Below are 23868 nucleotides of genomic sequence, written 5' to 3' on the forward strand. Positions count from 1 at the left end.
GTCAGGTGTTAATGATGCCGAGGTGGGACATCCCTGCACACCTGGGCTCCCTCCCATGCTCAGGCACACGATTTGCCTGACTAATTATCAGGGATAATTAGGACCCCTCTCAGTGCCCGGGTTATCTGCAGGTGCAGCAGATCCAGAGCAGCTGATCTTCCCCTGCTCAGTGGGTTCATTGTCCACCCCACTTGCTGGAAAGCATTCATGGACAGTGAAGGTTAATGGGTAATGGGTAAAGGATAATCTTCCTCAGCTGCCTCAGTCCCATCCTACTGTGCCAAAAGGAGCCTGCAGCACCCCCCAGCACGGCTCTGCCCATCCGCAGACCCTGGAGGGGGGTTAACCCTGCGGTAACCATGAGAACGATCCAGCTTAGAACAGGCAGGTCAGAACATGGGACTGGAAGGGCACAGGGTCCGGAGCACAACAAGCGGCTGGGGGAGCTGGGGAGGGGGCTCAGCCTGGAGAAAAGGAGGTTCTGGGAAACCTTCTGGCTCTGCACAACTCCCTGGCAGGAGGGGGCAGCCAGACTCTGCTCCCAGGGAAAAGGGACAGGACACGGGGAAATGGCCTCAAGCTGTGCCAGAGGAGGTTCAGGTTGGGCACTGTGAAGAATTCCTTCCTGGAAAGGGCTGTCCAGCCCTGGCACAGCTGCCCAGGGCACTGGTGGAGTCCCCGTCCCTAGGGGAATTTAAAAGCTGTGTGCTTGTGGCACTTGGGGACAGGGGTCACTGGTGGCCTTGGCAGTGCTGGAGGAATGGTCAGGAATACTCAATGGTGGCAGGGGGCTTTTCCAGTCCTAATGATTCCATGATTCTAGGAGTTGTAGGAGGACTCTCACACCCATTTTCCTTATAAAACTCTTTCTTCTCATGATTAGAAGGAAAATGATCCTTCTAAGATTGGTAACTCTTAGAAAGTCACCAGCAGGAATCTCTCCTTCCCTTTGCACCCCATGGGCAGTGAGGGGCCAGAGCCGTCATCGCCCAGGGATGATCCCAGGATGGGATAGGGAATCTTTCAAGTGGACACAGTGGAGGGAGAATACAGAAAGACTGAGCCCTTTGTAGTTTTCAATTCCCTCCTCCCCAAGAATTACTGTCATGGCTCTGGATCTCCACCTCCTGCTGACAGTGGGAATGCCATCCCACAGAAACAATTTCCCAAAGAATCTGCTCACGTTTGGATTTACTGCCCCAGGGCAGGACAGAACCAGAGCCCGAGCCTGGCTGTGCAGTGCCAGAATGACTGCCTGTGAGCAGGGATCCCACTGATCCTAAAGTTAAACTGGTAAAAGTGTGTCCAGAGGAGGCCACGGAGATGCTCCAAGGGCTGAAGCTCCTCTGCTCTGGAGCCAGGCTGGGAGAGCTTGGAATGTCCAGCCTGGAGAAGGCTCTGGAGAGAACCTAGAGCCCCTTCCAGTGCCTAAAGGGACTCCAGGAGAGCTGGAGAGGGACTTTGGACAAGGGCCTGGAGGGACAGGACACAGGGAATGGCTTCCCGCTGCCAGGGTTAGATGGGATACTGGGAAGGAATTGTTCCCTGTGAGGGTGGGCAGGCCCTGGCACAGGGTGCCCAGAGCAGCTGTGGCTGCCCCTGGATCCCTGGCAGTGCCCAAGGCCAGGCTGGACATTGGGGCTGGGAGCAGCCTGGGACAGTGGAGGGTGTCCCTGCCCACAGGAGGGGGCAGCACTGGATGGTCCTGAAAGTGATTTGATGATATTTTCTCACATTTTTTACACATCACCAACAGTGGAGCTGCATTAACAGAACAGCCACAACCTGGCCCTCTCCCACACCAACCCCCAATGAACTGCTAAAGAACCCAGACACAGACAGACAGACAGACAGACAGTGTCTCTGGTGCTCACCTGACAATGGCACTGAAGATGCCAAGAGCACCTGAGGACAAAAGGCTCAGTCCCAACCTCACCATTAATGAGCTCCCACGACAGCTGGGGCACAAACTGGGGTTGGACACCCGCCTCTGCCTGGCCCCAAATCCTGATATTTCTGCACTAAAGTATCGGCACAGGAACTATGACCAAAACTGCTTAAATCTCTGAGGAGGTGCCAGTGCCCCAGACCCAGCCTGGAGTCTGTTCTACGATCAACACCCCCAAACACACCCAGCCTGGAGCCTGGGCTACCATCCATACTCCTGGGACCTCCCACCACCACCATCCCGCCCCTTCCCAGGGCGCAGTGGTGGGCACAGTACCCCGGCGCCCTGGCAGGCCAGGCCAGGCCAGGAAACAGCCAAGTGAAGTGATGAAGTGTAAGAACGGGGTTACCCACGGCCGACCCAATGGCAGGGGGTGAAACCAGCCCCGGGGGTGATTCAGCAGCCAGGCGGTTCTGTAGGACCCCCCCTGGGCAGGTACCACCGCCTGTCACTCCCACCAGCTCCAGCCCCCCACTAGCACACCCATCATCATCTGGGGGTGACGGGGCACTGGAGGGTGCCCCAGCACACCAGGACATGACTACAGCACCTGGAAGGTCCCAGCACCTCCCAGTCTCCTCAGAACCGTCCCAGTCACACCACAACAGCTGGAAATCCCCTTCACCCCCCTGCCAAACCCCCACCCTGCAGTGCACAGGGATGACACTGCTGGGGCCACGATGGAGCTCGGTGCCATGGTGACACCTGGCAGGGACCAGCCCCCCTCCCCACGATGTCCCCCTTGGGTGAGGGATGGAACCAGAGCCATGGGTACAAAACCCAGTGCCGCATCTTTATTGGGGGGGCAGTGGGGGGCCGGGGGCCGTGGGGCGGCGTGGGAGGCCAGGGCGTCCAGGGTGGGCGGTGTGGGGCAGGGGCGTGTGACGGTGGGACAGCAAGGGCTGGGGGGTGCTGATAAATAAGGGGGTGGGGGGTGGGGGTCCCGGCAGGGCGTGGGGACCCCCCGGCCTGGCTGTGCCCCCGCGGGGGACCCGGCAGCTCTAGGGCTCGTCGGAGTCGTAGAGCAGGGCGGCGCTGAAGACAGTGAGGGGCTCGTCGGGTGCGTGGGCCAGGCGCCCCGACACCAGGTCCACACACAGCGTCTCGCCGGCCGCCAGCGGCAGCAGCAGGCTGAAGACGCCAAGGGCACCGGGGCTGGGGACCTGCGCGGCCACCGGCCCCTTCTCCAGCCCCTCGGGCTGGAACCCAGCTGAGTCCAGGCGGGCAATGCCATGGCCAGAGCGGGACAGGACGGCCTCCAGCCCCTCGCCCCGGTGCCCCGTCAGCACTGCGCTCACCAGGTACCGCCCGGGCACCGGCACTGTGAATGTGCCTACGACAGGAAGAGTGGATCAGGGACCTCCAGGGACCCCTGGTGCCCCCAGAACGGGCTTTCTCGGATCTCCTGCAGCACCCCAAGGTCAGCAGGGCATCCTGGGACAGGCATGACACCACCTGAGAAGCCCTGGCCGCCCTCACACCTGGCATCATGCTCCCCCCATGACTCTGCAGCTCCCTCCTACCCCACAGCCCCTACTGCAACATCCCTCACCCCAAAACCATCCCACAGCCCCCAGTGCACCCCCATTGTGCCGTGGGCTTTCACCTGTCTCGGGATCGTAGGCGCCACCGTCGTTGAGCAGCACCTGGTCGAAGGGGACGGTGCCTGGCTCCGTGCGTTGGGTGCTCAGGGCAGCCGAGAAAGCGACGCGGGACACCGAGCCCGGCTCCCCGACCTCGCCTGGGCACGGTGTCAGGATATGGCACCCCTGTACCGCCTTCCCTCACCCCCTTAACCCTCTGCAGCCCAGCAGCCCCTTGTCCCCCGAGCTCAGCAGCCACACCCCCGACCCCTCCATACCCTCCCCTTTAGTGTCCATGCCTCTCCTTGACCACACGTCTCCACCATGTGCCCAGCCCCTCTGCTCCCCAGCCACCCAGTGCCCTGTGCTTGCCCATGCCAACCCAGACTGTCCCCCGCTCCCACTGCAGACCCCCAGTCTGCAGCCCCTCCCAGCTCCCCATGTGCCCCCAAGCTCTCCATGGTCCTCCCTGCACCCCTAGCCCCAGCCCTACCTTTCTCTCCGGGCAGCCCTGCAGGAAAGATGAGGAGGGGCTGCAGGGCCAGCTTGGGGTGGGACCCCCGGGGATGGGGTCTGGCCACACCCGTGTGGTCGGGGCACATGGGGGGGCTGAGCCTTACCGGAGGGGCCCACGGGACCCTGTTCTCCATCCTTGCCAGGGGGCCCAGCGGGGCCAGGAGGGCCTGTCTCGCCCATGGGGCCAGCAGGTCCAGGGGGACCGGGGGGGCCTGGAGGGAGGAAGGGGTTAGAGCCACCTTGGCCCCATGGCTGGTGCCCCCATGTGTGATCTCCCCTTGTCCCCACACACTGCAGCTCCACAGCTGGGATCCTCCTGTGGTCTTGTGTGCCCACACCACAGCACCACCCAGCCAAGCCCCTGCCTCCCCACACCCCACTGCTGCACTCCCTGGTGACCCCGTGTCTCCACATCCCCGTGCCCCCACATCCCCGTGCCCCCACACCTCCACCACCGTTCCCGCAGTCCCACGTGCCCACCATGCCCCATATCCCCATGTCCCCACAGACCCGGGATGCCCTGTCCCCCCGGAGCCCCCACGGTGCCCCATACGCCCCCATCCCCCCCAGTCCCTTACCCCCACAATTCGCCGTATCCCTGCAGCCCCACGCCCCCTGGAACGCCCCACGTCCCCCCACGTCCCTGCAGCCCCGCAGCCTCCCGCGTCCCCCCCGTGCCCCCGCACCGTGTCGCTCCAGCTGTGCCAGGCGGTGCAGCTCCCCGCGCAGGTGCCCCAGGCTGGCGTTGAGGGCGCCGAGCCTGGGGGGCAGGTCCAGCGCCTTGTCCAGCAGCGCGGCCTGGGCGCGGGCCGTGGCGTTCAGGTCCCGCACGGCGCCCCACAGCCCGGCCACGTGCCGGCCCAGCCCCTCGCGGACGCCCCGCAGCCCCCCGGCCACCGCCTCCAGCTGCTCGCAGACCCCCTCCAGCTTGGCCACGCGTGGCTCCAGCCCTGCCGGGCAGGCCCCGGCCCGCGCCAGCTCCCGCGCCAGCGCCTCCAGCCGCTCCTCGCTCTCAGCCTGTCGCGCCGCCGACGCTGCCGCTGCCTGGTCCAGCTCGGCCACCACGCGGTCGGTGACGGCGGCCAACTGGCGCTGCCGGGTGTCCTGCTGCTCCAGCGCGTCCTGCAGCCCCTCCACCGTGGCATTGAGCCTGCTCAGGGCCGAGAGCGCTGCTGCCAGCTCCCCCCGCAGCACCCGCAGCTCCGAGGGTGACGTGCCCCTAAAGACACCGAACCCCTCCAGCGGTGCATCCAGCTCCTCTGGTTCTGTGGGGCCGGGCTGGAGCTGCTCCGGCTCCCGGGGGGGCAGCGAGGCGCAGGGCCGGGAGCAGGGGTCACCGCTCAGGTCCTCAAGAGCCGCCTCCAGCCGCCCTGTCCGGTTGCGGAGCTGCTCCAGCTCCTCGGCCAGCGCCTCCCTCCGCGCCCCCAGCAGCCCTCCCAGGGTCCCAGCCAGCTCGTCCCCCCAGAGACCTTCGGTGTCCTCTGGCTGCCGGAGGTGGGGGCCGAGCACCCCGTCCTGCCCTGGGCAGGGCTGGCCGCAGCGGGCCAGCAGCCCCTCGAGCTGGTCCAGGCGGGCGCCGCGCTGGGCCCCACTCGCCACCAGCCCCTCCACTGCCCGGCTGAGGTTGGCCAGGCGCCCCGACAGCCCACCCGGCCTCCCCTCGGGCTCGGAGGGCCACGGGCCGGCGCGTGAAGCGTTCAGCCGCCCCTCCAGCTCAGCCAGCCGCCGCGCGAGCACCTGTCCCGGCCCCGGCACCGCCGCCGGCACCGGCAGCCCCTCCAGCCGCCGCTCGAGCTCGGCCAAGCGACGGAGCAGGTCTGGGGACGGGGGGGCCACAGGGGCGGGGGCCAGGCGGCTGCTCAGGCTGCTGATGTGCCGCTGCACCGACTCCACTGCATCCCTGTTGCGCTGGTCCACCGAGCCCACCAGCTTCTCCAGTGCCCGCATCCGTTCCCGGTCCTCGGCCGCCTGCCGCCGCAGCCCCTCCGTGCCGGCCGTGCACGCCGCGCACATCTCCTGCAGCCGCTGCTCCAGCTCATGCAGCGCCGCCGTCCCGGGGCCCCCCGGCCCCCCTGGGCCATCCCGGCCGCCCTCGGTGCGGCGCAGGCGGGTCTCCAGCTCCTCCAGCCGCCGCTGAAGGTGGCTCAGCGCCTCCCGCACTTCGGCGGGGGGGCCGTCAGCCGGCTGCTCGCCCCCGGGCTGCCCCTCCACTGCTGCCCGGGGCGGCTCCTGCCCGGCCCGCAGCTCCTCCAGCTGCTCGCTCAGCCGCCGCACCTGCTCCTCCAGCCGTCGCACCTTCTCCGTGTCTCCGCCACCTGCCATGCACCGCCAGGGTCAGCGTCACGGTCACGACCACAACACACTCCCCCACCAGCGCGTTCCCCACCACCGCATCCCCCGCCCCAGCACTACCTTCACCTCCCAGGCCACTGAGGGGGTTGCCGAAGCCAGAGAGTGTGGGGCGGCCGGGCCGGGGGGGGGGACGGCCGGTGGGCTGGGGGGATGCTGGAGAGGGTCCCTCGCTGCAGTCCGGGCCCGAGTATCCCTGGCAGCAGCGCCAGGCCAGCTCCGACACCGTTCGCTGGGACACCTTGTAGCGGGGCCGTAGGAAGCTGCGGTACCTGCAGGCGGAGGGGACAGGGGGTTTGGGGGTGCCAGGAGGGGTGTGGGGCTGCCCCAGAGGACCAAAGCCAGCACAGGCTGTAGCTTGACCCAGCAGCGCCGGTCTCTTGCTCAACGGCCAGTGGTCAGGGGGGCTACCCCTGCCCGGCCCTGTCACCCTGTCACCAGTATCACCCCAACACCAGTGCCATCCCATCACTGGTCCAGAGAGCTGCGGGATGCCCCAGGGTTTTGGCTGCACGTGATGGGGGGGACAGTGGCCGGTCACCCTCCAGCACCACTTGAGGCCACTGACTCTTGCGCAAAAGTAAACATGACCCCGGTACGGGTAAACAGCAGTGGCGGCGGCATGGCCGTGGTTCGCCCTGGCTCTGTGCTGGCCCCCCAGAACGCCCCGAACCCCTCTAGAGCCCTCCAGCCCCATCCCGACCCCACTCACGCCAGGACACGGGGGCACTGGAGCTGCCCCCAGGGGCAGGGCTGATAGTCTGGCTTGATGAAGCTCTCAACACCATCCTCCACCACACAGCTCACGCTGCGTGTCACCACGTAGGCACACCAGTTCCTGCCGGAGAGAGGGGGTCAGGGCATACACCCGGAATGCGCTGGCACAGGGCATCATCCCGGCACACACCAGGCATTGTCCTGGTATGGACCGAGCATGGCACATGCTGGGCATCATCTGGGCACACACCAGGTGCTGTCCTGCATACATGAGGCATCATCTCGGCACAGAGCAGCCATTGGCATTGCCCTAGCATGGACCTAGCATCATTCCAGCACACAGCAGGCATTGTCCTGGCACACAACATGCACAGCATCTTGTCACACACTAGGCATTGTCCTGGAATAGAGCAGGCACCAGGCATCACCCTGCCAGAGACACCAGCAACACCCCCCGCCCCAGGCATTCCCTGACACACACCAGCTCCCCAGGCACACCCCGCATCCCCCGGCGCGCTCCTGTGCTTGCCCAACCAGCCCTACCGGTAGCACCGTCATGGCCCAATGCGGCGGGTTAATGGGCCGGCTCTCGCCCCTCAACCCTGCCTGGCGACCCTGCAGAAACGGCTGCAGCCCCCAGCCATGCGGCTGCCCTGGGGAGCCCTGCAGGGATGGGGCTCTGCCAGGAGCAGGGTGCCAACACCCCATCACACTGTGCTGTGGATCCTGCGCTGCCTGGCCCAGGGACGGGCGCCCTGCATGCTGCCCCATCACTGACGCCGTGTTCCCTGCCCCCTCTGTGCCGCTGGGCCAGGAGCGGCTGGGGCAGCCGCACACTGGGTCCCCAGCCCAGCCCAGCCCCACAGGCTGTGGGGACCCCAGCCCCCCCGCGTGGGACTCCAGCCTGGCCCCGTTGCAGGGACCCCGTCGCAGCCTTATATGGTACGGACCCGAAGCCCGGAGCCCAGCTCGGGCCCCCAGCCCCACGGAGTAGCCCCCCGGGGAGCGGCCTCTGGGCCTGGGTCCCCGCCGCGGGGCCCCGGTGCGGCGGCCGGTTCCCGTCAGCCCGGCTGGTTCCCCTCAGGCCCCGGCTGGATTCCAGCTCCTCCCCGGGGGCCGCCAGGAATTCCTGCGCCGACGACGGCCCCCCTCGTCTCCCCCCCGGTCCCAGCCCTGCACCCGCGAGGCCCTGGGACCCCCGGGCTGCCCTGGGGTCCCACCGCCCCGCACCGGGGCTGTCCCCACCCCAGGCGTGGGATGGGACCAGAGCTCCCTTGAACGGGCAGGATATGGGGACACCCCCCGTGCTCCCCGAGCCACGGGGATGGAGGGCTGCACACCCCGACCCGTGGAGAGCCCCCGCTGAGCCCCCAAAGCCGCAGGTACCGGCTCCACCGTGTCCGTGCCCCACGGCGCCGCCGGAGGTGCCCCTCCCCAGGGACCCCAGGCTACGGCCATGTCCTGCCATCCCCCCTCGAGGCCACCGTGGGGCCGGGGCAGCTCCAGCCCTGCGGATGAGGTGATGTGCCCGCGGTGAATACGTTGTGACCCCAAGCCAGCGTGGGGCCGTCCCCAGCCCTGCGCCCCTGCAACGCCCTGAACCACAGACACAGGCTGCCCCACGGCCTCACGCTGCCCACGGCACGAGACAGGACGCGGATGGGGAGAGGGTAGGTCCAGGCCCCTCTCCCCCTCTCCGGCAGCGCTGACCCACGCGTAGATGCCGAAGAAAGATCGGCCCAGAATCCTCGGCCCCGCTGCACCGGCGGCCCCCACCCTCCACGTGCGCCCACTGCCCACCCGCTCCGGGCCCGGGGGAGCCCCCAGCCCCCAGCCCCGGCGGGACCCGCCGCTCCCCGGGCTGGACGTGGCACGTGCCGGTGCCTGGCCGGTGCCGGGGTTCCCGCCTGGGTCGTCCCGGTGCGTCCCGGTGCTCTTGGCTCCTACCTGTGCCGGCTGGCGGCCCGGGCACCGCTGTGGGCCGCGGCCGGGCCGGGGGCGAGCGGGGCGGCCCCGCCGGTGTAGAGGCTATACCGGGGGGGAAAGTTGGCGGCCAGGGCCTGTGCGGCCAGAAGGCACGGCCAGAGCCAGGGTGCCATGCTGGGCTGGGGCGGCTCCGCTCGGCTCGGTTAGCCTGGTCCGGCGCGGCTCAGGACCGCATGTGGTGTCCCGTCGCGGCTCCGCGGCTCTGGGCGGCTCGGCACGGCTCAGCTCGGCTCTGCCCTCCCCCCGGCCGCCCCTCGGCCAGCCCCTCGCCACCAGAGCCGCCCCGCCGCCGCTGCCCGCCGGCGGGGTCTCCGGGGCCCCCCGCTTCCTGCCCGCCGCCGCCCCCGCCCCGGCCGCGCCGGGCACCGCGGCCCCCGCCGGCCCCGCCACCGCCACATCTGCTCCTCGTTAGGCCGGGCCGGGGCTGGGGCAGCCAGAGAGGCCGGGCAGGGGGCCAGGGCGCGGGCGGCCAGCGAGGCGGCCGGGGCTACCTCTGCGGCACCGGCACGCCACGGTCACCGCTCCGCCACTAGCACCAGCTCCGGCACCGGCTTCGCGCGGTGCCCCGTGTGTCCCCGACCGTCGGTGCCCTCGCTCCTCACCCCCGCACCGGGCACAGCAGCGACAGGTCCCGCCACCACCACATCCAGCAGTGCCACGTCCCTGCGTGCCCGTGACCCTGTGCCAGGTGACGCGTCCCGGTGCCAGTACCGAGCCGGGGGCTGCCCCACGGCCCCAGCCCCACCCTGACACCGTGCTGGGAATACTGGGGGCACTGGAACGCCAGAGCTCACACCGCGGCCACCTCGGGCCGCCGTGGCCCTGAGCCCACGGTGATGCCATGGCTTCCCCAGACCGCGCGGTGACGTCACGGCCTCGCGGTGACATCACGCCTTGGCCCTGGCCCCACGGTGACGTCAGGGCGCGGGAACCCCCCGCCCTCGGGGAGCCGCGAGTGTGGGTTAAGCACAAACAGCTGCCGGCAGCTGGAGGGGGGAGGGGGCGGGGGAAAGGGACATGGGGGAAGGGGGATGCGGGGGAGGGAGACACCGGGGAAGGGGACGCGGAGCCGAGGGGCCCGGGGCTGGGCTTGGCCGGGACCCAGCCGTGGCTGCTCCCAGGGGAGGGATGGTGTCACCTCCTCTGTGCTCTCGGAGGTTGTGGGGAGTTGTGGGGGGGGGTCACAGAGGGCTGCGGGGGATCGTGGCTTTGCCGTGTTCGAGGGGACTCCAGACAGCGCTGGGGCCCTGCGGCCGAGGGGGGGAACAGCGCAGCTGGGGGCGCAGGGATCCCGGGGGGACTCGCTGCTGGAACCCCTCGGCTGGAGACCACCCTGCAGTGTGTATCCCAATACACCCCGGCCCACCCCAGTACGTCCCAGCACATTCCAGTATACTCCAGCTCAGTGCGTCGCCCAGTGTGCCTCCACACACCCCAGTATACCCCAGTATGCCCCAGTGCGTCTCAGCAAAGCCCAGTGCAGCCCGTCCCGCTAAAGCCCCGCGGCGGCGCCCGCTGTCAGCAGCTGTAATGAGCTGTCACTGGTGTCATTAGCGCTAATTGGCCGCGGCCGCCCCGGGCTGCTCGCCCCGCCCCCGCCCTCGCGCCGCGCCTTGTATGGAGAAGGAGCCGGCGGCAGCCGCCAGGGGGCGGAGGGCGAGGGGCGGGCCCGGGGGCGGGCCCGGGGCCGTGACGTCACGAGCCCGCCGCGGCCCGGTTGCCGTGACGTCAGCGCCAGGGCCGCGCGACTCCCGCCGTGCCCCGCGGCCGGAAGTGGCGCACTCGCAGGCAGACGTGTCGGAGCGGCGGGCCCGGAGCGGACAGCGCGAGCCGGGGACAGCGGGAGCCCCAGGCAGGACCGGGAGCCGCGGGGTTCCGCTGGGGGAGGAGCACCCGCGTCGGGGCGTGAGGGGCCTTCAGCGGGTCCTGCTGCGGGTGGGGTCCCTCCGCAGGTCCCTGCGGGATGCCAGCGCGTGTGTTTCCCCCTCCCCCGCAGGATGATCACGGACGTGCAGCTCGCCATCTTCGCCAACATGCTGGGCGTCTCGCTCTTTCTCCTCGTCGTCCTCTACCACTATGTGGCCGTCAACAACCCCAAGAAGCAGGAGTGAGGGAAGCGCCGGGAACCCCTGCACGGCGATGACACCGCACCGGCACCGCCGCCCCTCCCTCCCGCGGGGCCGCGCCACGGAGCCTCGGCGGATCCGAGCGCGGGGCCCCGAGAGGCGCGAGGCCGAGCTTCTTCCAAACCAGCTTTAACAGAAACACGATGATACACGACAAAACCGTGTGACGTCATAACCCCCCCGTCGGCCCGGGGCTCTCGTCCGGGCCCGCGGGGAGGAGCGGGGCTGGGGTGGGAGCACGGGAGCCCCTCGGCCGGGCCGGGCGGGGGGCTCAGCGCAGGAGGAGAGGAGCTGCTGGCAGGAGCTGGGAAAGGGGGCACCGGTGTTCGGGTGCTGTGGTGGGGGGCAGCGGCGTGGGCAGGGGGCCCGCAGTGCCCTTGCCCAAGTGCTGCCGGCACGGGGCAGTGCAGGGCCGGGGGACCCCTGCCCGTGCCGCAGCTCCCCGGCACTGCGGGGCCGTACCTGGGGGTACGGGCCCCTGCCCCAGCACAGGAAGGGTCCCTCGGTGCTCGGCACTCTCACGGGGGGCGCGGAGGCCTCCGGGCAGAGCCCTGTGGGACAGAGAGTGGTGTCAGTGGGGCACAATGCTCCCGCCGGCCCCAGCTCCACTTGCCCCACAGCCCCCTGTCTGGGGGTGTCTGGTCACCCAGCTCCCCCTGCCTGGCGGGGGCTTTGCTCTGGGCTCCCACTGCCCTTCTGTCGGCAAGGGCTCTGAGATGACCTCACACCACAGCTGGCAGCAGCACTTACGCAGGCCTCTCTGGGGCTCTCCGGGCACTCAGCTTCACTGGGAGCACCTGTGCGAGAGGGGAGAGGAGGATCAGTGCCAGGTCTTTGTCCCTGGGGTTTCCCTGTGTCTTGGGTAAAGGTTTGCAGAACAGAAATATCTGGCAGAGCCCCACAGGTGGGGAGGCTCCCAGCCCCTGAGGGGCTCCCAGTCTTTGGGGCAGCCTGCCAAACATGTCGCCCCCAAAGGTCTTCCCCAAAGGGCCCAGCCAAGCAGAGCCACGGGGCAGCCCCTTCCCAGGGCACAGGCCCTGCTGCACCCCCAGGTTCCCTCCCTGCTGGTGCCTCTGATACCTGCAGAGGTGCCATATCCTGGGGCTCTTCCATGCCTCGCTGGGCCTCCTGTGGTCTGTGGCTGGTGCTCAGCACTGCTCGGGTGCCCGTGGGCAGAGTCCCTGTGTGACAGAGGAGACAGAGCTCAGCCCGTGTTGGTGAGGGGCTCTGTGCCCTGGTGGAGTCACCAGCTGCCCATGCTGGGCACGGAGGCATCATGGGGCACATTGGCACAGCCTAGTGACACGGTACCCTGCAGTGGCCACACACCAAGTCCCCCTCCCTGCTAGCTTTGCCAGGGCCAGGCCCCCACACAGCCCAACACCGAGGGGGTGCCCTGGCAGTGGCCAACGCCGGCCGGAGGATGTGATGGGCACAGAGCTCAATCCCAGCCCGCACTGCCGGTGCAACGGGCTCTGCCCCGGCTCTGCTGGTGGTTCTGCACATCACTGGCCCCAGCTCCAGCCGAGTTCCTGGCTTGAGCTCCCATGGCACTGGTGTGACCGTGCTGGCCAGGCTTAGCCAGGAGTGAGGAGCTGGGGGCACAGGCATGCCCTCTGAACCAGGGTATGTCCTGGAGCATGGGACACTGCTCAGCCAGGCAAGCTGGGGGAAAAAAGGAAGGCGTTTGGGGGCCTGGCTGCAGTGGACAGAACCAAAGGAACACCTGAGTTGCCTCAGTTTTGCTCCCAGTTTCTGCTCACCTGGTTAAACAGTCTTAATCCCAACCCAGTTTTCTCCCCATCCCACTGAAAATGTGAGGTGGTGGGGCCATGTTCCCCACTGGGGTGAAGCCAGGGCCAGACCCCACAGCAAATGGGACCCTGCAAGTAGGAGCCTGAGTTGGGCAGGATGTTCCAAAACCCCTGCTGCCAGTGGAGGTACTGGCAAGTGGCAGCTGGCTTCACCTGGACTAAAACAGCACAATCTGGTGACCAACCTCAGCCAGCAAAGGCCAACAGCAGCTGAGGGTGTGACTGGGGGTCTGGCAGAGACCCTGTCACCCTAACATGAACACAGGTCTGGGCTCCCCAGGATGTGGCCAGGCTAGAGTGGGACATGGGGAAGAAGGGGAAGGGTGGGACAAGACCAGGGCAACAGGGTCTTCACCCCGTGCCATCCCAGCCCCCACCCTATCACACCTCCGAACACACTCGGCTCCTTCCCCGCTGCTTGGGGAGCGCAGAGGCTGGGATGGCACAGCCGGTGTGAGGGCACCAGCACGGGGCTCAGAAGGCAAAGCCACGGGGTCAGAGCATCCCTGGGCCACGAGCCCCGGGTAGACACAGCGGTGCCGCCAGTGCTGGGCCCCTCGCAGGTGGGGACTGGCGGCGCTGTGGGAGAAGGTGGCGGGAGAGCTGGACTGGGCAGGCAGGGAGCAGGTCAAGCTGATGCCAGGGTAGGGGAGGAAGAGCTGGGTCCCAGTGTCAGGCAGCGTGAGGGTGCAGTGTGCCATAGGGCACTCTGCTGGTCACTGTGCTGGAGGAGGCCGTGCCAGTGGGGACCATGGGCCAGGGAGGCAGGAGACCCCACCCAATCAGTGCCATGGACACCATGGACCAGGCTCTGCCCCCTGGCTCAGACGGTCTGTTCCTGCTTACACCCCCAGCTGTCCCCAGTCCCTTCAGCCAGGGATAGGGCCAGGGGTCGCTCCAGGTGGGCCCGGCCAAAGGAACAGACGGAACAACGTGCCCATGAGAACATCAGCCTTTTATTTCCTCCCCACCATGTTCTCATGGCAGACAAGACACAGTCATGACAGAAGGCTGGGCAGCAAACCCCGAGGACAATGCAACAGACACCAGAGGAACACAGAGGTCAACACAAGCACAGCTTCAGGCACACCCAGGCACACAGGCTGGCACCCGCCCCCAGGTCAGCACTGGGACGCTTTGGAGCACAGTGCCCCCAGGCCTGAGCCCCACAGTGGATGGGAGCACAGGGGTGCCACTGCCTGCCCCCACAGCCCTGAGCCCCTGCCCCATGGTGGCAATGCCGGCATAGAGGGCATAGCCAGGGCCTTGCCTGACTTTGGCACCACACTGCGGCACATCAGCCTGCACCAGAGGGGAGTCTGCATGTTGGAAACCCCCTGGTGCGCCCTGCCAGCTCACCTCACCACAGCCACAGGTCACAACCCACTGTTGCCCAGCCAGTGCCTAAAGAGGAGAAAGGCACTTTGGTGTGTCCCTGCTGGCCTCAGGAATGCTTGGGAGCAGTGGAAAGTTGAGCAAAGGTTTTCTGTGCTGGCTTCTCCAGAAGCCCCGTGGCCCTGGCACTGGGGAGGAGGGCATCTCCCTGCAGCCCCAGTGCCCCCCACATCCCAGTGGAGCAGCAGCAGCTCCTGCCCAGCCAAGGCTGGAGGCCCGTGGAGCAAGAGCTCAGCTGGGCTGTAAAACTGAAGGTCTTGCTGTGCAGTGTCAGCCCTGACCCGACTCAGGACCCTCCTGTGGGGAGAGGGGCCCCTCACATGCACTGTTCCACACAAACCCAGTGTCACTGTGTCCGACCAGGACATGCTGCCGCCGACCTCCCTCAGAGCTGTGGTCCCGCACAGCAGCTCGACAGGCGCTGCAGCAGGCGTGCAAGGGGTCCCCAGCCTGGCTTACCTCTGCCCAGGGCCGGGGCGCTGCCGCCACTCAGGGGGCTCTGGGAGGCTGTGGCCACTGCCGGGGGCCTGGGGCTGCCGAAGGTGAAGCTGGGGGAGGCTCGGATCCGAGGGGAGTCCTGCTGGCTGCCCCCACTCCCACTGGTGCCGTTGCTGAAGCTCCTGGCACGGACCAGTGCGTTGTCAGAGGCCGAGGTGGGCAGCCCACTGGAGGGGTGAGAGATGGGGGTCAGTCCAGCACGGTGAGGGGGGCTCCCCTCTGCACCCCCCACCCACCATCACAGCCCAGCACCGAGTGCTGAGCGGCCGTGGCACCACCTCTGGCAGAGCTCTGGACTTCTCCCCAGGAGCTGGTGAACAGCTGGGGACAAGGATGCCACCAGGATGTCCCTGAGAGCCGCAGCCCCAGTGCCCTGTGCCATACATCGCTGTCCCAGTAGCATTTTTTCCCACTTCCTCACCCCCAGTCCCAGATCACAGAATTGCTGAGGCTGGAAAAGGCCTCAGAGGCCATCGTGTCCAACCCTTCCCCAGCACTGCCAAGGCCACTACTATGCCATGTCCCCAAGTGCCACATCCACACAGCTTTTAAATCCCTCCAGAAATGGAGACTCCACCCCTGCCCTGGCCAGCCTGCGCTGGACAGTCCTTTCCATGAAGAAAGTGTTCCCAATATCCAGCCTGAACTTCCCCTGGCACAACTTGAGGCCATTTCCCGTTGTCCTGTCCGTTGTTCCCTGGGAGCAGAGCCCAACCCCCACCTGCCTCCACCCTGCTGTCAGGGAGCTGAGGAGAGAAAGAAGGTCCCCCTGAGCTTCCTCTTCAGCTCCCTCAGCCTCTCCCATCCCAGTCTAGCGCTTATGCAGGAGAGACTTCCCAGGTTACTGGGGCAGGTGAATCCCAACCAGTTCACTCTCTGCCCCCTTCTCTGCTGATGGCTCAGAGCAGAGGGACTGACGCCTGCAGTTCCCAGAGCTTGGCGGAGCTAGGGCCAGGGCAGGTGACCCTGGCAAGTGACTCACTTGGGGACATTTATCATCGCTAAGTGCCGTTATCCTGCAGCTCCCGCGCTCGCCCCAGCCAGCCCTTACGTGGAGCTCCTGGGGGGGGGTCCTGGCACCTCCTCTCCTCCGCGGGCCCCCGCTGGCACCGCGCAGCCCCCGCACGTGCTTCAGCATCCAGGCACGCAGGTTGCCCAGGCAGTTGTGCTCCGAGAGCACGATCCGTGGCCAGGGGTTGCAGTCAGCCATGTCCAGTGCCGCCACCGCCACCGCCCGGCCCACCTGCCCAGGAGAAGGCACAGGTGAGGAGGGCATGAGGAGAGAGGAGGAACAGGAGAGTGTGGGGCACAAGAGAAAGGTGCACTGGTGAGCATGAGAGGGCACAATGAGAGGGCACAGTGAGTATGGGGACCATGGGAAGAGGGGAAGCATGGGGGAAGAAAGGGGGACACAGGGAAGGAAGGATACAGTGGGGGGCACTGGGGAGAGGGGCAGCAGTGAGGGGGTCACAGGGAAAAGAGGCCACCAGGAGAAGGGGGGCATGAGGGGAGATGAGGGTACCAGGAAGGGGGGATTCCAGGAACGGAGGATGCCAGGGAGTGGGGGCACTGGGGAGAGGGGCAGCTCCCTAGAGCTTGGGACAGAAAAGCAAGTGGAGGAAAGAAACCCCAGCCTCAAATCCCAGCCCACCCAGGCTCCACTGGGCGCTCTGTACCTGCTCGAAGAGTTCCACGGTGTATCGGGAGGGGAAGGCGGGTGGTGGCGGGGGGCTGGCACGGCCGTTGTCATGGCAGGCCCCCGGGATGCTGTTCACCGAGCGTCCCGTGTTGTAGTTGCACTCCAGGGTGTAGCTGTGGGGCACGAGGGAGCCCCCGTTACCCCACGAACCCACAGCAGGCCTGGGGTCATCCCACAAATTCCCCTGGGAGAGCCACTTCAGCAGATTCAGGGCACTGGAAAGGGAGTCCCATTGCACCAGGAAGGGGGTCCTGCTCCAAAGCACACAGAAGTGCAGGGGAAGTGGCAGGGTTTTGAGGACAGCACCCTCTGACAGCAGGAACGGCCCATGCCGTGTGTGGGGATGCAGGGATGTACCAGAGACCAGCATGATGGGAACTCGGGATGGATGTCATCCAAAGTGCCAAGGTCCCTGTGAGGGGACCTCTCGGTCACCTCTGGAAGCTGATGGGAATGGGGGGTCCCTGATGGGTGGAGAAAGGGAATGATCTAATGTCAACACCAACAATCCAGGGAGTGGGTGGCCACACCCTTCCCCTGACCCTCAAGGTGTCTTGGAGCATGTCCTCCCAGAGGATAAGGGATGGAGAAGTGTGGGCTAGGAGCTGCCAGTTGGGATGGCTCCCATCTGTCCCACTGCCCAGAGACAGCTGCAGGGCCAGTACAGCAGAAAACCTGAGCAGCTCTGTCCCAGTCTGCCTGAGGGATCACACGTGCACCATGAGCACTCCCAGAACTTTTTGGGATGTCACTGTTGGATCACCAACCTGGGCTGCTCCAGGTCAGTCACAGAGCAAAGTACCCCAGTGACCCAAGCCCAAAGCCCCATGTGTGTGTTTGTTCATGTGGGGCTGGACTGGTGCTGGACATGAAGCTGCAGCTGAGCACACAGCAAGCACTGAGGAAACTGAGAGAACCTCCAGTCTGTGGGTCTGGCTGCCTCACCCAGTGATATGTTCCCAGCACAGGAATGGGCCAGGAATATCCCATCCCATGTGGGAGAGGGGTGGATCACAGGTATCCCTGACTCACAGGATCACTGAGGCTAGAATCTCACACACAGCCACGGCGATGCTGTGCCCACTGCAACTCTGCTTAATTACAGCTCAATACAGACAGGAACACCCAGGAAAGAGGAGAATTCCCCTCAGAAAGCCATGCAAGAGCAGGGAGAAGAAGCAGCTGCAGGAGGGATGGGGAGGGACAGGAAGGAAAGCAGCCTGGCTGAGCCTGTGTCTCAGGAACACGGCAGCACCCGGCACAACCAGGCCCAACCTCTGCTGACACGCCCTGGGGCCATGCGGGATGCGTCTGTCCCATGGAACTGGTTCCCCCTTTGTCCAACATCCCACACCTAGCACAAGCACTCAGTGCCAGGCTGGATGGGCCCCTGGCGCTAGCCTACCTGTGGATGATGCCCAGGGCCTTGTAGACGGCCACGCGCCCGCTGCCCTCCTTGGACTGCCCGTCCCGCTTGTCCCGGGCGTACATGTTCTTCTCGGAGAAGTTGCAGCCCGTGAAGTCAAAGTGAGGTGAGTTCAGGGAGATGAGTTTGGGGAACAGCATGTTCTCCACCTGCAGAGTGCAGGGAGCAGCAGGGGTGACCAGGGGCCCTTGGCTGCTCATCCTGCTCCAGTGGGACCAGTGCCGAGCACAGGGTTGTACCAGGGTCGGCTGGGCCCACTCTGCCCACAGTTCCAGGGTCTCACAAGCTCCAGCTGTGCCCAGGGCATGCTGCCCACCCCCTGCCCAACTCCCAGTGGGCTCTCCTGACAGCCAGCTGGGAGGATAGGAGGGAGCCCAGTGGCATGGTTCTTTACCCTTAGTCCTCAGGAGGGCAGCTGGCTGCTGGCCCACGCCAGCTCCCAGGGGGAATCTGAGACCTCCTGCTGCCCTGGTCACCCGACTGGGGGAGGAGAGAGAGGAGGAAGAAGAAGAAAGGAGGAAGAAGAAATGAAAAGAGAAGGAAGGAAAGGAGAAGGAAAAGGAAGGAACTGTGACAGGGAATTCCATGCCCCTCTCCCAGCACTGGGGCCCCTGGGCAGTAGGCAGAGCAGCAGGAGAATCCTGGCAGCCGCAGCAGCCCGGACTCCGGCTGTGCCCTCACCTGGTCGTTCTCATCGCTGAAGCTGTTGCCGTACATGAAGCAGCCGCGCTTGGACGCGTGGCCGTGCAGGTCCACGTAGTAGGCCAGGCCACTGTCCCGGGGCGCAATGGGCTCTGGGGGCTCAGCAGCTTCGGGGACAGGGGATGGGGGAGGCCTCCACGGCCCCTCCTCACAGTGCTCGCTGGTGTGGCTCGATGGGAGGATCCAGGCAGCTCGGTCTGAGCTGTCTGACAGCCGGGTGTCCTGAGCCGGGCAGGAGTGGGTGCCGGCATGCCAGGTGCCAGGGGAGTTGCGGAGGTTGTTGGTTTTGTCCAGCTCTGATAATGTGGCCTCCACGGCTGGAATGGGACAGTTGGGAGATTTTATGCTCAGCAAGTTGGTGCTGAGTGGGGAGACAAACGTCCTCCAGTCCGGAGAGCCCGGCAGGACACGGCTGTGGATGTGGTGGTAGAGCAGGACGGCTTTGGCCCCGTACACCGCGGGGTGCAGGTCAGCATCGGGGTGCAGGTACTGCCGGTTCAGGTTCACCCCACGGGAGTCGGTTCTGCATAGAGAGAGCAGAGAGATGTCAAGACCTTCCAGGGTGCACCAGCAGAGCTGAGCTCACCTTGGAATGCCAAGGGCTTTGGGCTCTGTCCTGGAGTACAATGGCCAAACCAACCCCTCACGGCCAGAAGGTGACAGAGCACTGGGAACCTCAGTGTGGCAGAGCCCTGCATGATCCTCCCCAGAGACAGGAATGGAGCTGGGGAAGGGGCTGGAGCACCAGGAGTGGCTGAGGGAGCTGGAAGGGCTTGGCCTAGAGAAAAGGAGGCTCAGGGAGAACCTTGACACTGCCTGCAACTCCCTGACAGGAGGATGGAGCCATGTGGGGGTCAGGCTCTGCTCCCAGAGAACAAGGGACAGGAGCAGAGGGAACAGCCTCAAGTTGAAGGGAAGGTTTAGGCTGGATATTGGAAACCATTTCTTAATGGAAAGGACTGTCTAGCCCTAGCACTGGCTGCCCAGGGCAGGGGTGGATTTCCCATCCCTGGAAGGATTTAAAAGCCATGTGGATGTGGCACATGGGGCTATGGCTAGTGGTGGCCTTGGCAGTACTGGGGGATGGTTGGACTCGATGGTCTCACAGGGCTTTTCCAACCCAAGTGAATCCAGGATTCTATGATTTTTATAAACTTTACCAGCTTTCTGAGATCCCTTCTTCAGCAAACTCACAGCCTTTTCCATATCTACACCCATCAGTGAAGGACACTCACCTTTTACTCACATCTATCAATCAATATTCAAATAAATGGCTTCTGCTTCTTTTTCTTGGGGCAATGGTTGGACTCAATGGTCTTGGAGGACTTTTCCAACCCAAATGATTCCACGAAAACACAAAGCAGGCTCCCAGGCAGGAGAGCCCAGCCAGGCTCTGCACTCACCGGTAGTGGCCCCGCACCACCCCGTCAGGGTTCAGCATAGGGATGAGCTTGAAGACGAACATCCGCCGCAGCATTTGGGCACGGGGATCCTCCTCCCGCAGGATGAAGTCCAGGAAGCCGTTGAAGACGAAGCTGGAGGGGGTTTCTCCTGGGTGGACTCTGCTGCTGAGAAAAAACACCTGGGGACAAATAGACGGGGTGAGGGAGGTGTCCTGCCTGCCCCAGGACACTGAGATAGGGAAGAGTCCCACAGACTTTGCTCCACAACTCTGCCCAAATGCTCCAGCCCTTGGGGACATGACACCATTCTGGTCACAGACATGGGGGCTGCAGTAAGGTGCCAACACATGGGCCACCACAGGGGCTGCTGGCCCCCCGTCCCTGGCCCAGCCCTGACACCAGCATGGTCTCTCACCCTCTTTCCGGTGAAGCAGCGTGGACGGGGTGTGCTGGTGTCTGGGAAAAGCTTGTCCAGCCGGGGCTCCCGCTTCTCCTGCATGCCGTGGCATGAAGTGATGGTCAGCAGGTCCACACGCAGCTTGTCCAGAGAGTGGCAGAGCAGCTCCCGGTGGTAGTAGACTGAGTCGAGGGGGCTGCAGGGAGAGAGGGAACTCAGCCAGCCCCAGGAGCGAGGGGGCTCCCAGCTGGGTTGGGAATGCTGTCCGCACCCGCAGCCCGAGCTCTGCGCCCCGGGAGCTGAGCGGCCCCAGCCCCACAAGGACCACCCCCACATCTGGGCTGTTCACTGCTAGATACCCTCAGAGGCTGCTGGGGACACGAGCAGCTGCTCCTTCAGGGCAAGGAGGAAGGCCCAGGGCTGGGGTTTGCCCTGCCCAACCCCCCCCAGCTGTGGAAGCGGTGATCAGCTCGTGCACAGACAGACCCGGCAGAGGTCAGGTCACCCCATCAGAAAGACAACACATCCCAGCAGGCGGAAAAGGGCACTGAGGGATTCATCCCACCAGGGAGATAACCCGTTCTGGCAGGAGGGACTGGGCTCCAGAACAATAAGGGATCCTCTGGAATCCCGTGGGTAGCTCAGGGCAAGCTGCTGCCACTGCTTATGCAGAGCTGGGGCACAGAGAAGCATGGGCCAGGCACCGACAGGGAGGACACAGAGACCCTCCTGCTGCAGACAGAGCTTCCCCATGGGAAAAAACACAAGCAGACACAGACCAGGAAAGGTGTGAAAGCCAGGAAGGTGGGACAAAAGCCAGGAAAGGGAACGTGGGGGGCACACCTGCTGGGGGACATGTGCTTGCAGTCCTGGAAGCGGCCGTCCAGCTGTGCCAGCATGTCCTGGCAATCAGTGTAGGAGAAGGGGTAACAGAAGGCAAAGTAGGTGGTGGCCCCGCGGTGCTCCAGGAAGCGGTGCACGAAGGACAGCACGAACTGCGTCTCCACCACCTGTGACGGACACGCAGAGGCCTGGGCACAGGCACAGGGGCAGAGCCACCCTAGCGCACCCCCACTGCTCTCCTCTGGCCCCCATCAGGCATTGGGGGTGCCCGTGGCCACTCGCCCTTGGCCATGCCCATGGGAATCTCTGCCCAGCTGGCTCTGCTCATGTCGAGACACGCTGGTCTGTTCCCTGCAGAGCCTTTGGCTCTCTGTTCACCCCACTTGTCCTATCCCACGTCAAGAAAAGGGAGGGATGTTTGATCCCTGGAATGTCCAAGGCCAGGTTGGACAGGGCTTGGAGCAACCTGGGATAGTGGAAGGTGCCCCTGACCATGGCAAGCATGGAAACAAGATGAGCTTTAAGGTTTCTTCCAACTCAAACCATGCCAGGACTAAGTGATTCTCTCTAGCCCCTGTTCTCTACTTCAGAGTGGGGTGTTGGGAGGGTTGCTGCTTCCCCACAGCAGGGCATGCAGAACAAGGAGGGCTCACACCACAACTCCCCTGGGCAGTTCCAACCAGACCAGAGAAACCTCCTGGGAGTCTCACGCCTCAGCTGTGCCCCCCAGGGCTCCCCCCACCCTCCAGATGTGCCCCTCACCGGGGCAGCAGCACCTGCTGTCACAAAGAGCTGTTTTCAGGCCACCCAGAGAAGGGGATGGGAAGCACAGGTAGTGCTTGGGATGGAGTTTCACATTCCCCCAGGGAAAACACCCCATGGCAGCCTATGCCCAGCCCCAGCTCTCCTGAATGTGGCCCTGGGAATGGGCTGTTGCTGCTTCTATCCCTCCCTCGGAGATGCCAGTAACAAACCAGCTGCTCCACCAACCCAGCAGAAGCTAGGGGTCACTCCAGTGCAGGAAGCAAAGGCTGTCTGTACTCCCAGAGCTGCCCCTGCCACGAGCACAGGGCCCCTGGCTGCCCGACCCCCACCCAGCGCGGGGAACACCCCACGCTCTCACCTGGAAGCTGGGCCGCTGCCGGATGCGCTCCCAGCGCGGGCGCACGGGCAGGGTGCGCACGAAGGGGGTCATGCCCTGCGCGTACAGCCGGCTCTGCTTGTTCATGTTCAGGATGTGCAGCTTGATCAGCTTCCCCGGAGCCCCCCCCCGCACGCTGAAGTAGAACCAGGACCTGGGGAGGGGTGGAGCGGCGCCGCCTCAGCCCCTGCCCGCGGGTCCCCGACCTCGCCGGTGTCTCTTCCACCCACCCAGCCGGCCCCACCAAGAGCCTGTCAGAGCCCCAGCAGAGGCGGACCCAGACCGCCTGGACCCCCTTCCCAGGGCACCTCTGAGCCCGCTACTTCCCCAAGCCCCTTTCCTCAGTCCCCCAACCCCACGGACCCCTCTTCCCGAGGCACACCCACGTGGAACCGCCCCGTCCCGCCAGAGCCCGTTAGACCCTCGGGGAGGGCACAGACCCCCCGAACCCTCTCCCAGGGCACCCCTGACGTCACCGCCTTCCCCAGCCCCTTTCCTCAGCCCCCCAGCCCCACCGACCCCCCCACACCGCACCAGCCACCCCTGGGCCCCCCGCCCGGTACCAGTCGCCCCTTCCCCGTTTTCTCGCCCACCGGTACCTGTTGCCGTTCTCATACTCAGTGTGGGCGCAGTCGGGCCGCGTCCACACGTTGAACTCGTAGTCGGCGGGGGGGAGAGCGTTGGCGCGGGCGGCGGGGCCGCCCCCCAGCTCTGTCGGCCGCACCTGCTCTACGTGTGCCAGGTTCCCCGAGTCGAAGCGGGAGCTGAAGAGGAGACCCCCGCAGCGGATCTCCATGGCCCGGCAGGGCCGGGACCGGCATCGCCACGGGACGGCCCCGGGACGGCCGGTACGGGCCGCCCGGCAACAGCAACGCGCGCGGCCATTGGCTGCCGCCTCCCAGCAACAGGCCCCCCCATTGGCTGGCGCCTCGGCAACGGCCGCAGCAGCACTGGCGCCGCCGCTCCTGCCCGACCACGCCCCCTCCCTGACCGTGCCCCACCACTCCCTCTCATTAACATGACCACGCCCCCTTATTAACATAACCACGCCCACGGCTGGCTCCGCGGGGGCAGCGCTCCCGGCCGTGTGCACGGACACAGCGGGTGTGACCGGACACACGGGGTGTGACCGGACACGGGGGTGTGTATGGACACGGGGGTGTGACCGGACACACCGGGTGTGTATGGACACAGGGGTGTGACTGGACACAGCGGGTGTGTATGGATACGGGGGTGTGCACGGACATACGGGGTGTGTATGGACACAGGGGTGTGACTGGACACAGCGGGTGTGTATGGATACAGGGGTGTGCACGGACACACGG

General features: G+C 65.7%; 3 protein-coding genes across 6 annotated transcripts; 1 reads left to right on the forward strand and 2 right to left on the reverse strand.

The window, feature by feature from the left end:
• Positions 1-2720: 2720 nt before the first annotated feature.
• On the reverse strand, positions 2721-10048 carry EMILIN1 (elastin microfibril interfacer 1). Of its 2 annotated transcripts, none has more exons than XM_032104055.1 (8): positions 9702-10048; positions 7109-7234; positions 6460-6668; positions 4734-6362; positions 4152-4259; positions 4025-4042; positions 3555-3689; positions 2721-3281 (listed from the first exon to the last, which is right to left on the reverse strand). In XM_032104055.1, the coding sequence occupies exons 1-8, from the start codon at positions 9743-9745 to the stop codon at positions 2950-2952; spliced, it is 2601 nt and encodes an 866-aa protein (XP_031959946.1). In that variant the 5' UTR covers positions 9746-10048; the 3' UTR covers positions 2721-2949. The 2 variants fall into 2 exon arrangements, with proteins under 2 accessions (XP_031959946.1, XP_031959945.1); XM_032104054.1 differs by lacking the exon at positions 9702-10048 and adding an exon at positions 9061-9374.
• An 800-nt stretch (positions 10049-10848) lies between these two features.
• Positions 10849-11384, forward strand: OST4 (oligosaccharyltransferase complex subunit 4, non-catalytic). The gene is made up of 2 exons (XM_032104059.1): positions 10849-10951; positions 11096-11384. Exon 2 carries the CDS (start codon positions 11097-11099, stop codon positions 11208-11210), a length of 114 nt encoding a protein of 37 aa, XP_031959950.1. The 5' UTR covers positions 10849-10951; position 11096; the 3' UTR covers positions 11211-11384.
• AGBL5 (ATP/GTP binding protein like 5) lies at positions 11339-23438 on the reverse strand. 3 transcript variants are annotated; one of them, XM_032104058.1, is made up of 14 exons: positions 23143-23438; positions 22526-22697; positions 21403-21569; positions 20578-20755; positions 20163-20341; positions 18739-19282; positions 18037-18206; positions 16609-16744; positions 15984-16175; positions 15230-15231; positions 14894-15099; positions 12306-12406; positions 11976-12022; positions 11339-11776 (listed from the first exon to the last, which is right to left on the reverse strand). In XM_032104058.1, exons 1-14 carry the CDS (start codon positions 23337-23339, stop codon positions 11497-11499), a joined length of 2571 nt encoding a protein of 856 aa, XP_031959949.1. In that variant the 5' UTR covers positions 23340-23438; the 3' UTR covers positions 11339-11496. The 3 variants fall into 3 exon arrangements, with proteins under 3 accessions (XP_031959949.1, XP_031959947.1, XP_031959948.1); XM_032104056.1 differs by lacking the exons at positions 11339-11776; positions 11976-12022; positions 12306-12406; positions 15230-15231 and having other exon boundaries at positions 13977-15099; positions 15915-16175; positions 23143-23435; XM_032104057.1 differs by lacking the exons at positions 11339-11776; positions 11976-12022; positions 12306-12406; positions 15230-15231 and having other exon boundaries at positions 13977-15099; positions 23143-23339.
• Between the last annotated feature and the right edge of the window lie 430 nt (positions 23439-23868).

This window comes from Corvus moneduloides, chromosome 3 (assembly GCF_009650955.1).
Source record: "Corvus moneduloides isolate bCorMon1 chromosome 3, bCorMon1.pri, whole genome shotgun sequence".
NCBI classification, from domain to species: domain Eukaryota; kingdom Metazoa; phylum Chordata; class Aves; order Passeriformes; family Corvidae; genus Corvus; species Corvus moneduloides.